The sequence below is a fragment of the Argopecten irradians genome, chromosome 2 (genome assembly GCF_041381155.1).
Source record: "Argopecten irradians isolate NY chromosome 2, Ai_NY, whole genome shotgun sequence".
NCBI lineage: Eukaryota > Metazoa > Mollusca > Bivalvia > Pectinida > Pectinidae > Argopecten > Argopecten irradians.
The window spans coordinates 52,136,588-52,150,900 of NC_091135.1; the positions used below are offsets into that span (position 1 = coordinate 52,136,588).

The window sequence follows — 14,313 nt, forward strand, 5'->3', positions numbered from 1 at the left end:
ACAACTTGTGGACTTGCCATATAAATTCCCTTCAGAAAGACCTTCATATGTATTATGTTAAAAAAATAATAATCGATGAGAATTTGATATTTTATATACAGTCAAACCTGTCTATAACGACCACTGAAGGGGAGACAGAAAAACGGTCACTATAGACAGGTTGCCTTTATAGACAGGTTGGGGTTTTCGTGCCAACCAGCGAGTCAGTAAATAAAACACAAGTATATTAATGCAAAACAATCCTGCTATTGGATATTTACATATTAATTAAATGCATTATTTAAAAACTAATTGTGTATATATATTTTCGTGATTTGTGTTCGTTTTATTTTTTAATGTTTGGATGGGGCTCTCAAATGCAAGCGGAAATTTCGATCATTACAAAATCAACTCGTTTTGATACACACTAGTAGAAGATTTTTTCAGCTATGAACAAAATAATCACCTTATTACTGACTTGACATGGCCTGGAATTAACTGTGCAAGATTAATTTCGGAAAATGTATGCGTGTAATATTTTGTACAACACTTTCTCGCCGCTAAGTCGTATGTAATGTTGCCGTGTAACCAGTTTTGACGGATTAATCTCGGGACGTGAAAGACCGATTTGGAGGCATTTTCTCACAATATATAGCTTCAAACTATTAAAATCACAATGCATGTACACATATTAACTTTCGGTAGCATTTCTGCCAAGTAATGGGACCGTATTTTTTTATAAACACATCGAGAATACCCGGCTTACATCGGGCGATAATCCGACTGACTCCATAATCATGAAGAAATCGAACGTAAATTTATAGGCCTAATTTGAAATAGGTTAAGTACAGACCATTTCTTAGTAGTATTACAATGCTAATTATCGACAATGAATAACGGAACACATTAAATAAATCGGCATGTTTTATTTTGCCTACCGTATCATCCTAGTTATGGCTTCAAAATCACGCTTTACGAGTGATCTTTTCATGCACATGGCGTTCGCGACCAAACATAATTTCAGTCTTTGATAGGCATAAACGGTAGTTAAAACTTCCATCTTCAAGTCGGCAGATATATTTGTACCTCAAATGTTACGACCGCTAGGTTATGAACCATACAGTCCTGTATAAACAATTCATAGCTCGGGCTTCAATAATGGCTGCCAATTTGCCTACTAAGGAAGTTAATAACCGGAAGTAGGTCGAAGGGACGCTACTACACACACACTGTACTCGGTACTAGAAAAGTCGATCTCAGCGACCGGTCGTTATACAACTTTGACGGGGCTAAAATGACCGGTCGTTAGCCACATTAGACAGGTGGTCATTATGCACAGTGCCATTATATAGTAAAAATGCATGGGGAGTCTAAAAACTGGTTGTTATAGACAGGCGGTCGTTATATACAGGCGGTCGTTAGAGCAGGTTTGACTGTAGTTCAGTTTTATTCCCTAGTAGGTAAGCGATATAAAAAAAAGTACGATAGAATGCAAAGAAACGTTTTATAATGGTTTGTATAATCATTACTTTGCTCCATTAGCAGTAATAGGCACCAATTGTAGCTCTAAAGACGACACTATTTTCTGTCTTAAAGTCTTTTGAGCTACAATATTGCAGCTAGATCATGAGATGCTGAACATATCTGCAGTTAAAACTACAAATGTTATCAAAGTCTACCATGTTTGGACACAATTTGCACTTAAACAAGAGGCCCAAGGGCCTTAATGTTCATCTGACTATCTTGGCAATAGCTGTATAGGAAAATAATTAGATATGGTGTCATGGTAGCCATCTTCAATCGGGGATAACCCAGAGATATAACAATACTTTGAAAAGATCATATCAGCCGCATTTCATGTTTCAAGTTTCAGTTAAATTGCACTGGTAGAACTTGAGAAGAAGTTCAAAATGTGTTTTCAAGATGGCATCTGTGGCAGCCATCTTGGATCATCTGTGGCAGCCATCTTGGATTTTGGATCGACATAAAATATAACAAGGACATAGTCATTCAGATCCCCCGCCAATGGAGATATCAAAGCTGAAGTAAGTTTGATTGTGGAGAAAAACCAGGAAAAAGGAAGTTGAGCTAAAGAAAGATGGTGTTTAATTCAAGTAGAGCGGGGCTGCAATTGTTGAATCAGGTATACAGCCTTGACATTTATATTAGACCATATACACAAAGATGGGTGGAGTTTTGCAAAGTAACATTTACCATTTACCATGATATTTTCAGCAATGTTTCCATGGTAACGGAAAAGGTGCAAAAAATGAAAACCTAAAAATAGCAAAAGGTACAACTAGACCATAAAAAGAATGTGTCTATGAAGTTTCGTGGATATATCTCTGCTGGTTTTAGAGTTATGCTCCGGAAATGAACCTGCTACAAAAATATGATATTTTCAGCAATGTTTCTATGGTTACAGAAAAAAGCACGAAAAGTGAAAACCTAAAAATAGCAAAAGGCACTACTAGACCATAAGAACAATGTATCTATGAAGTTTCATGGAAATATCTCTGCTGGTTTTAGAGTTGTGCTCCGGAAACGATTCTTACGCAAAAATCTGCCATTTTCAGCAATGTTTCCATGGTTACAGAAAAAAGTACAAAAAGTGAAAACCTTAAAATAGCAATAGGCACTACTAGATCATAAGACTAATGTGCCTATGGAGTTCCGTGCATATATGTCAACCGGTTTTCCAGTTATGCTGCGGAAACGAACCTGGTACAAAAATATGATATTTTCAGCAATGTTTCCATGGTTACGGAAAAAGTGCAAAAAATGAAAACCTAAAAAAAGCAAAAGGCACTACTAGACCATAAAAACAATGTGTCTATGAAGTTTCATGGAAATATCTCTGCTGGTTTTAGAGTTGTGCTCCGGAAACTATTCTTGCACAAAAATCTGCCATTTTCAGCAATGTTTCCATGGTTACAGAAAAAAGTACAAAAAGTGAAAACCTTAAAATAGCAAAAGGCACTACTAGACCATAAGACCAATGTGTCTATGAAGTTTCGTGGAAATATCTCTTCTGGTATTAGAGTTATGCTCCGGAAACGAACCTGGTACAAAATATGATATTTTCAGCAATGTTTCCATGGTTACGGAAACAAGAGATCCCAGAGGGATCTTGTCGCCCACCAAAGAATGATCTATGTCTGACAATGGAAGATGGAGTCTTTTTCTCTGCTTTTTAAACTTTTTCAAACACATGACATATAAAATTTGAGACAGATCGCTATAGTACTTTCTAAGAGATAGTGGTAACAAACTTCAACAATGAATCTAAGATAGCGGCCCGGTTGGCCACTTGTTTACCGATCAGTCCCGAAAGGCATTATGCATCAGTCTAAAAGGTACCCAACTCTAATAGGAACTCCATTTAAAACTACATCGTGTAGCTCACTTACTTTAACCGTCAGCGCCATGTTCATTTTTCTCTCGGAATGCTTCTCGACTTTACATATCGTGACTTCATTATGCAAATTATGTAATGTTGTGCTTATGTGTGAACTCGAGAAGCGTTCCGAAGAACAAATGAACATGGCGGTGACGGTTAAAGTAAGTGAGCTACACGATGTTTAAATGGAGTTTCTACAAAGTACGGGTCATGACGCCTCCAAAGGAGATTGTGGATGAACACAGTTATGGGTACTGTTTACCACCACAAACTTAGATTTTGTGATTTTGGCTTGGTTTTTGAGGGTGCCCATTAGAGCCGAGACGACATTTCAACCGGACAAGGAAATGTCTACCTGGCATATTTTTCGTAAATTTCCCGATTCATCAAGCCATAACTTCTTCAATGCTTGGCCAATTTTGTTCATCAAGCATTCAATGGAAAGATAAATTATTTCTCTTTAAGGTAAGATATCCGTCAATGTTGTATAGAACCCATTTATTAAAATAATCATGGTTTTAAAAAAATAGGTCCGTTTTTCTCGACCGCCGAGTTCATACCCTTGATACTATAATATATATATATGTATACTGTTAGTTGAAAAAAATCGTGCCAGGCCCCTGTGCCAGGACACTGACAAAAGCTTACCACCAAAAGGAGGGGAACATTATCAATGCTATATCTGACCAAAACAACGGTAAAATACCTATTAATACAATTTGAACAATATTAAGCTACAATTCAAAATATACAATGTCTCTTGTACCAATCAAAAACCTTTCTCTGATGGGCATTACCAAACTACTTCATACACCATAATGTAATAATTTAAAGGTAATAATTTATATCATTTTAACTTTCTCAGTGTGTAGGTACTGAAATGAGGTACTGCACTTTCTTAATTTGTCAACATAAGTCACTTTGCTTACCTGGAAAGGAAGTTTTCCCAATTGCCTTACAATAAAGACTGAACATTGTCCTTCTGCCTCTAGCTGTAAATATGCCATTTGGCATTGTTTTCTCGATTTTCTCTAGCTGGTCCTGGCTGATACCTGCTCCAATAGGCTGTCTGATGACTATCTGTTCACACCTCTATAATAACATTCAACACAAGTTTCACTTCAAAAACTTAACAACAGCTAAGTTGTCAAGGTTAAAATTGAATTAACCGGTGTGACTAACATTATGTCAGCTTTAATTTAAATCTGCACAAGCCAAACACCTTAAGTAAAAACCCTTCCCTCTTCAGAGATAACCAAAATATAAAGTGATATGGTTAAACAAATTTATAGAGATAAACAACATCTAGGAAGCAAAGGGAACAATATTTACTGTTATTTTTTAATCAATTTAATTTTAGGATTTACCTGCATATCTTCAGACAGCTGTCTATTAACTCTAATGGGATTTTGGCCGATCTTTTCCTGTTCTGACGGCGGTGGTGGAGGTGCCGGTTGCAGATACCATTTGTCGGGAAGGTTTAAGTTGTCTCCCTTTGGAGGTAAAACAGGCTTGTTATCTGCACAGAATGTAGGAAAGCTGGGTTTCACTGCTGAGGTTGGTGGTGGTGGAGGAGGTGGCTGTAGGTACCAGTTATCTGGAAGGTTGAAATTACCTCCCTTTGGTGGTGCTGGTGGCATATAATCAACAGGAGATGTAGTGACATCCACTTTCTCTAGAGAAGTCACTGGAGGGGGTGATTCAGATTTTTTGCTCTGGAAATGTGTACGCAAAATCTGTTCAGCCTCCTATTCAAAGAAAAAAGAGAAATCTGTTATTCAAACAGGATTGCTGCAGTTAAGGATTGTATGAGGGTATCCTCAGTACATCTAACAAATAAACAAATGGATACTTGCTTGACACTATATCACATGAACTACTTGCAAGTACTTTCTTTCTTTGTATCAAGTTTTTAAATTATCTTGTATAAAATATTGTATATATCGTAAGTTCAGTTTAAAACAACAATGACAACAATGAAGGTTTCTACAACATGAAAATTTCAAACTGTACAATATAACTGCCAATCTATTATATTTCTAACTTAGGACTCATTTGTCTTTATTTGTTCTATTAAAACCCAGGGCCCCTTAACTATGTGGCAGGCTTTGTACATGAAAAGGACAGAATGAAAGGAGAAAAACCTCACAAAGTTGTAACATACCAGCCTTGTACATGCAGTGAGAAGGTGGAGGGCCAATGTCACCTCTTAACATGCAGCATAACTATATATAGAACGAATATATAAACATGCCCGGCCTATTATACCTTTTTGTAAAAAATGGTCCCTATGTATCCTAGTGGAGCACTGCCTCTGAAAATCACTCGGGCAATTTCTGTACTTTTTTGCAGGTTTCCAATTATTTTATGCCTATGCATGCATTTTATATCATTCTTGTCTAAAACAAACATAACAACCCTTCTTAATACCTACCGTACCACTCACAAGAGTCCACAATTTGTAGACTCATCGTATAATACCTTTATTGTGTATATGTAAAAACTACTGTGAATTTTATCTTTTATAAGATTTAGTTTTATTGCCTTGCAGGAAGGCGATATAAAACAAGTACTATAAAATGCATCTAAATGTTTTAATAATGATTTGCATGATCATTACTTTGCTCCATTAGCAGTAATAGGCACCAATTGTAGCTCTAAAGATGACAACATTATCTGTCAAAAGGTCTTTCCAGTTACAATATTGCAGCTAGGCTATCTATACTGGTCACCTACTATTCCATGAATTCAGAATGAGGACATTACCTCTACAAGACTTGAATTTTTCCCAATAATCCTTATTCCAGCAAGCAACTCTGATATATCTGTTGTAATGTAAAACAAATAGAAATTAGTATTGCAAAAAATATGTATCCCTACTTTGGAATAATTCAGTTATAAATTATGAGCATTTTCAAAAGTTAAATTATGGAACCATACCAAACCATAAATATATATCTAACACAGTACAAAAATGTCTTCTTTTTTTTTTACTTCAAATGATATGTTATTGTGATCAAATTAAATTCACTAACATGGAGCTGAAACACATATCCAAGATGTTCAACAAACTAACCACTTCTATCATAAATGTATAATTTCCATTCAAAGTTCCTCAACAGTAATGAAATTTACAACTTTTATTCATTGAAGTTACATGCAGCCAATTAAATACAGCATGTGGTTGGAGATTCTGTAACTAAAACTCTTCCTTATATCACATCAATTATAACAATATTGATTAATATGGAATAACCATTATTTTCTTAATGACTACTAAATAATCAACAGAAACTAAGTAACAATAATACAATACCTTTGTCTGCACATTCTGCCTCAGGGATATCATCTAATCTAGTTTTAAAGAAACAGAAACAAGTTATTGTCATAACACAAAGTAAAATTTTGTATTCATAAATCTATTTTACTACATGTATTTTACTGTTTTATGTAGAAACTGAAACTTAAAATACACACAGAGTAAAAGAACAGAACACAATACCATATCACAACTTTAGTCAAATGATTGGTTTTATTTAAATGACCTAATCAAATATCTGACAGGATATTAATTTCATTAAAAATAAAGTCAAAATTCTTCAATGATCCTCAATACATAAAGTTCAGAGAAAACAGATAATTAACTGATAAGAATCTTATCCAATAATTTGGGTATCCATACCTATTAATTTCTTGTAACTCTTTGCGAAAATCCTCTTCACATTCCCATAACACTTCATCTTCACCAAAGCCAGAATCTGTACTCTGTCAACATGAAGTAAAATGAGTAAACAGAAATTACAACTTACTACAGGGTCACTTTACACGTACACATTAAACCTCTATTCTGTTTTTACCATTAGACATGCATATTACAGGACAGTAAAAGATCACAGTTATAAATGTTATTCATAGCTTGTAGTGATTTTTTTTAGGTACAGTTGGGACCTAATTAAGACACTGTCCCCTAGAGTTATTTTGCTGTATTTTCACAATTTTGTGTAAATATTCTATCATATGAAGAAAAATTCTCTAAAAATATACATGTTTGAAAGATACAATGTAGTGTTTTCCCAAATCCCAAGAGGTGCAGGCCCTGAGATTAGTGAGCAAAAAAATCACTGGCTTGTGAATATCTAAAATTGAATTCTTGCATAGGGGTTTCAATATCAGGCGGTACCCGGTACTTTTTGCCGGTTGAACCTGGCTGTGGTACCGCCTGATTTGGGCTTAATTACATTAGATAGCATACAGATGGTATGGAAAAGTACCCCCTGAAATTGCAATTGTACCGCCTCTCCTGAAAGATAATAAAACCCCTGCAAGTTGCAATTTTGATCTTTGATAAGAAATGGATAGAATACTGAAATGAGCAAAATTCCCAAATTAAGAGTATGAAGTGATGACTAGGCACACAGAGCATGTTCAGCCTCTCTAATATTGTTGGCTGAAGAAAACAGGGCTGTGTGGAGTTAGAGGAGGTAATGGGCACGATGCTATACTTTTGATCTGTATTTAAATGTATTATTGTTCTAACTTCCAAATCGTTATATATTCAGTTGGTATATGACTTACTTGCTGTGTCTGTATGACATGTGTACATCCTTTAGTAGAGTTCCTATTTCCCTCTTTATCGTCACAGTTAACATCACTTGACCTAGCCTTATTTGATATATCCTTCCACGTAATATTTGATGTCTGAAATTATGTATATATACAAAAAATAATAATATACATGTATGTAATTCTGTAATTACGTAACTCACTGGTACTCGGCTCGATTCAATGTACCATACAATTTTTTTAATTTTTATTCATAAACAACATGTTTTCTGGCCTTTATATAGGACTATCACAAAACTCACATAAGGGGAGTAATCAATCTTTTGATGGACATATTGATGACATACAACACCTAAAACACAGAGGCTTCAAACAAAGGGGAGATAATTTAATATCAAGACTCATGAAAAATTCTGGTGTGGTGACTATTTATTCCATGAGTATTTGTGTACCTGGGTCAGTACAATAGGATGTTGCCAGTTCTCTTTGCGTAGGAGAAGGATGTCTTTCAGGTTGATTTCTACCACACTGTCCAAGGTGTTGCGTGTAATGGCTTCTTGGATACAATCAAAGCAATTGTCCATCAAGCCTAAACAGAAACCATTTTAGAGAAAAGAAATTATCTTCACATTTTAAGCTATTTTACTTTTTTTTAAAGCCAACTAAAGATTGCAATTTTCACAAGGTAAAGAAACTTAATATTATGAAAAGTTGGTACCTATGATAGTAAGATACACATCAGCCTATTGAAAAGTAACACCAATGTACCATTGGTTAATTAATCAGTTGTCATGGGTATACAAAACAACAGTTGGGTGTTACAATGGCCATATTTCTAAAATTTTCATTTCATTTCAACCAATTTTATTGAATAAATCAAAAGGATTGGGCAACAGGCTAGGCCTATATAAGCCCTTTCCTAGCCAGAAACTAATCAAATTAAATTACATACATGTATTAAGTTGATTAAACAACACATTAATAAAACAAATTTGGTATGTAACAAAAGAATATTATTAATACTATTAATATGCCAAGTATTATACTCTTATGGATATATAAGTTTGGGAATAAATTTCATATTGACATCAGCCTATTGAAAAGTAACACCAATGTGATATTGGTTAATTAATCAGTTGTCATGGGTATTACAACAGTTGAGTGTTACAATGGCCATAATTCTAAAATCAGTTCTGTTGTCATGGTGATTTATGTAACTACTGTTCAGTTTATGGATGTCAGATAGCCATGACAATTTACATGGAAAGCAATTCTAAAGTGATTTATAATCATTGAAACCAAATTAAAATTTATCTGATCAGAGCGATGACAATCAGAACACGATTACTGAAATTGAATAATAAATAAATAAACAATTGAATAATAAAAGATTCAATGAGCAGCATGGTTACTGATATAACATGTTATTTAAAAGATATTTTCCCCTATCCTTGAGTATGCAATAGTTCAAAACGTTTCAACATTTTAATCTTCAAATTATTTTTTGTGTCTGTCACAGATTCTTAATTCAGACTCCACCTTTTTAAAGTAATATTCAGTTGATAATTGCAACAATGACATTAATTCAAATAATATGTGAATATGCTCAACAGTGTAGACGTGTCAACAATCAACAATGTGCACTTGTCAAAAGTACCTCTGTTTTTTTCATCAATTTGGGCGCCATTTTTAGTGATAAAGTCTCGGAATTGGAGGGAACATTGTAAGGACAGGCTGTCATCAACAAGTCGCTCGATGTAATTCAGCAATCCCATCTCTAGAGCTGTCAACACCAAAATAGACAACACAGACATGATAAAGTTTCTCAAAGAAAATCAATGATAATCATGATAAACAGTGACAAGAAAGTCCAAATATCAAGCTTTATTATTTCAATATATAGAGATATGGTTGTTAATAATTAAAGCTTATTTTCACCTGATATCTAGAATTTTTCTTTCTTTCTGATGAGCCCTAGATTAATCCATTTGCAAGGAGTCCCAGATGAATTCACAGAACACCAATATGTCTATGTACATGTACAGAGGAGTCCACATAATCGAATAACGGTTATTTGAATATTTTGGTTACCCCGGGGTATTTGTATAAAATTCTGCTGTCCCAATATTTTCTTTTACATGACCTCCGGTTAATCGAATAAAATATTTGGGAGGGCCTGTATCGCTCACCTGGTTTGTAATGCCAAGTAATGTTCTGAATACAGGTTCATTGTTTCTTTTCTGAAGGAATATTAATATTAATCTCAAAATCCCCTATTGGGCCCCATCCCTCCCGCCAAAATTTATACAAGTTCTGTTCCCCTTCTTCCAAGGATGTTTGTGGCCAAATTTGGTTACAATCCATGCAGAACTCTATGACTAGTAGCGATTTAAAGGATTTACCTCTATTTCCCCTATTGGGCCCCGCCCCTCCTGCCCCCGGGGGGTCAGAGCCAAAATTTATACAAGTTCTGTTCCCCTTCCCCAAAGGATGTCTGTGGCCAAATTTGGTTACATTCCATTCAGAACTCTATGACAAGTAGCGATTTAAAGGATTTACCTCTATTACCCCTATTGGGCCCCGCCCCTCCTGCCCCCGGGGGACCAGAGCCAAAATTTATACAATTTCTGTTCCCCTTCCCCAAAGGATGTTTGTGGTCAAATTTGGTTACATTCCATTCAGAACTCTAGGACAAGTAGTGATTTAAAGGATTTACCTCTATTTCCCCTATTGGGCCCCGCCCCTCCTGCCCCTGGGGGATCAGAGCCAAAATTTATACAAGTTCTGTTCCCCTTCCCCCAAGGATGTTTGTGGGTGAATTTGGTTACAATTCATGTAGAACTCTATGACTAGTAGCGATTTAAAGGATTTACCCCTATTACCCCTATTGGGCCCCGCCCCTCCTGCCCCTGGGGGGTCAGAGCCAAAATTTATACAAGTTCTGTTCCCCTTCCCCCAAGGATGTTTGTGGCCAAATTTGGTTACAATCCATGCAGAACTCTATGACTAGTAGCGATTTAAAGGAAATGTTGACGGACGGACGGACGCGGACGGACGGACGGACGGACGGACGGACGGACGGACGGACGGACGACGGACGCCGCGCCATGACATAAGCTCACCGGTTCCTACAGAAATTGTATAAATTTTGGCTCTGGTTCCCCGGGGGCAGGAGGGGCGGGGCCCAATAGGGGTAATAGAGGTAAATCCTTTAAATCGCTACTTGTCATAGAGTTCTTTGGGCCAGGTGAGCTAATAAAATATTTGGGAAATTCTAAAAATGAAATAAAATATTTTTCAATTTTGCAATACATTTTTAGCAAAATTCGCTGATATATGTTTCAAGATACTTCGCTTTTACTAGAAATCATCATGGTGACAGATTAACGTTATCAAATGGCTTGTTATTTTATGCATGAATCTGCAAAGGTATTCAATGCTGTTACGATTTACATCAGCAGCGGTAGATCATTACTTTAATATAATCACTGACTCAAATCTATTTAAAGCATTTGCACTTTCAAATATGTTTATTAACTTAACATACCTTAGTTCGCCATCGGTTGGAGAAACCATGCTTCCTTACAACAATCGTCATTCATGAGTAGTCTCGTTCAACCAGAGTCTTGATGACTACACCAGACGTGTGCGTATCAAGCGTCTCGTTGAACGAGACATAAAAGTATGCAAAGTTGGCGTGCAATGACTACCGCAAGTTTCGTATGTAATATTATGGATACAAAATATACTTGCTATGTTGTTTCATTGCTACTTGAATATGCATTAATTTCTGAAATGTTATCAAGCTATTTACCGTATCAATCAACAATATAGGAAGAATTCTCAAAACACATTTAGGTCCAGTGAACGCATGGCTTCATCACCCGCCGCCATTTTCGAATTCATACATATGTGTCAAAACAACACTGCTAGTTGATCGGCACTTTGAAGTTTTAATCACGACTGTAAGCTCATTTCGCCAGGCAAATGTACGTAAATTTGTTTATCATTTAGGTTCAGAATTGCAGACACAAATTCAATTTTCGAAAATAATTACTTGTTGTTCGTTTCAAGTGTAAATAATTTACGTATTTATTAAGTAAAAGAAACGATATTTATTTGCCTGTGCACATGAATGTGGGGGGTCAAACGGAGGTGCAAAATGCCATCTCCGGCTACTCGAATACTCCAGTTATTTGAATATTCTTCTGGAACATGACTTATTCAAATAAGCGGAATCCTCTGTATATATAGTTCATAAAACCTTTCTGAGTTGGTCCAAAAATCAAACAATTATCAATCATAACCCGTCAAAGTAAACTTGACAATTTTAACATTTATAATAAGATATATCGTAAACTTGACAATTTTAACATTTATAATAAGATATATCGCTCTAATTATAGTCAAACCTTCGTAGTTGGGCTGTTTTGTCTTCAGAGGTGGTGGTCTTGCAAGCTTGTTCCCACGAGGGGCCCTTTTCCTCACAGGCTGTGACATAGCTTCAACTGGAGTTTTAAATTTTAAATCAAACTTCTCATTGATATAGAATATGTTTAACAATTCGTCAATTATGTCTATATACTCAGTACTCCAAATAATTTTTGGAGGGGCAGGTAATTGTACTCACACTTTTGAAAGAGAGGGCTACAACTTTGACTTCTGTGCGAATATTGCGATGACAGTTATGTGAGTATAGTGTGAAGTAATCAATGATAAGCTAGCAATTGTGCAAATATCTATCTGACTCAAGCACACAGAAAATGTTGACTTTGAAAAATAAATGGAATTAACCTGTTACTAAATTATTCATTCTGATTTTTTTCTGGATTTACTAATTGGGTTGAGTAATACAAGTAGTGTTGGAGTAATTTGTACATGTTCATACAATTTTTTAGGGGTAATTAAAATGTTTTCAATGGGTATTTTACCTGTGTACGCATCTTAACTGGAGCACCGATACTTTTTGGAGTATGAAGCACAAATTTAATTTTGCAAGGATATGGTACATATCAGGCCACACATTTTCATGAGTATCTAAGTTACAGTGACTTTTCATTCTGCTGACACTGATCTTGATCAGCATGCACATCATGGCATTGATTATGATTATGACAATACAATTACCAATACATGCATATATATTTGAGGTAACTTACCTAAATTTCTTTTCACTTCATCTGGAGTAGTGGTCACTAAGCTATTAGCATTAACATCAAGCTCATTTATCTGACAGCTAAGCTTACTGGTTAGGTGATGTTGGCTGATCACATTTAAAGAGGAAATCAAATTGGACGTGGCTTCCTTTAACAACTGATCACTGTAGTTATTATTTGGAATGTGACCAATACCCTCTTTCACAACATCCTTCTCACAGCGTTGTGGATTATTTGACAAGACTTCGAATTGTTCGTCCTTTGGAAGATTGTTATTGTTCTCGCACAAGATGCTGTCAGAATCTGAGTTCATTAAAGAATTCTGTAGATTTCCACAATTGTTACTGATCACATTCTGATTTGAGATGTTTGTTACGCCTGGTTGCTTCCTCGGTTGTGGTTTTTGAAGCCGTGACAATTTTGGCGCCTTTCTTGTCAGAGAACATCTTTGTTGTGGAACCTCCATATCTGAAATATAAAGAATAACAAAACATTTAATATAACCCCGGCAAATCCAATGATAATGGACTTTGGTAATAATTTGTTGCCATTTGCCAAATATAATGATGATTTCTGAACATTGTATACATCCTTTACAGTAACCCAGCTATGGTTTCACAATTCACTGATTAAAAACATTGTATACATCCTTTACAGTAACCCAGCTATGGTTTCACAATTCACTGATTAAAAACATTGTATACATCCATCCTTTACAGTAACCCAGCTATGGTTTCACAATTCACTGATTAAAAACATTGTATACATCCTTTACAGTAACCCAGCTATGGTTTCACAATTCACTGATTAAAAACATTGTATACATCCTTTACAGTAACCCAGCTATGGTTTCACAATTCACTGATTAAAAACATTGTATACATCCATCCTTTACAGTAACCCAGCTATGGTTTCACAATTCACTGATTAAAAACGGACTGAAATCATTTTTAGTCATAAATTTTCATTTAACTAATAGTTACATATAACTTGAGGAGTAAACTAAGTTTAGACTTATGTCTGCACTTTTGTTTAGAGAAATCTAAAGACTAGAGCATACACTAAATGATTTTCTCATCTCAACTTATTCAGTTGATTATACTAGCTTCTATACTTTTTTTTCATTATAAGTAAATCACTTTTCATTGTAAAACAAAAATGTAATACTGTGTGTGATGAAATTTTTGTGTGAATTAATGAATGTCATGTGTAGAT

At 35.4% G+C, this 14,313-nt stretch overlaps 1 protein-coding gene across 2 annotated transcripts in view; it reads right to left on the minus strand.

Moving 5' to 3' along the window:
- Positions 1–14,313, minus strand: part of LOC138315883 (uncharacterized) — a 31,199-nt gene that overhangs the window by 12,312 nt on the left and 4,574 nt on the right. For both annotated transcript variants that reach the window (XM_069257200.1, XM_069257198.1), the window contains exons 2-11: positions 13,102–13,566; positions 12,355–12,450; positions 9,600–9,725; positions 8,395–8,531; positions 7,955–8,077; positions 7,062–7,144; positions 6,696–6,733; positions 6,146–6,204; positions 4,747–5,127; positions 4,309–4,471 (exon numbers count right to left, since the gene is read on the minus strand). In XM_069257200.1, the coding sequence (XP_069113301.1) occupies positions 4,309–4,471; positions 4,747–5,127; positions 6,146–6,204; positions 6,696–6,733; positions 7,062–7,144; positions 7,955–8,077; positions 8,395–8,531; positions 9,600–9,725; positions 12,355–12,450; positions 13,102–13,564 (1,669 nt within the window). In that variant the 5' untranslated portion in view covers positions 13,565–13,566. The remainder of the gene's footprint in view (positions 1–4,308; positions 4,472–4,746; positions 5,128–6,145; positions 6,205–6,695; positions 6,734–7,061; positions 7,145–7,954; positions 8,078–8,394; positions 8,532–9,599; positions 9,726–12,354; positions 12,451–13,101; positions 13,567–14,313) is intronic.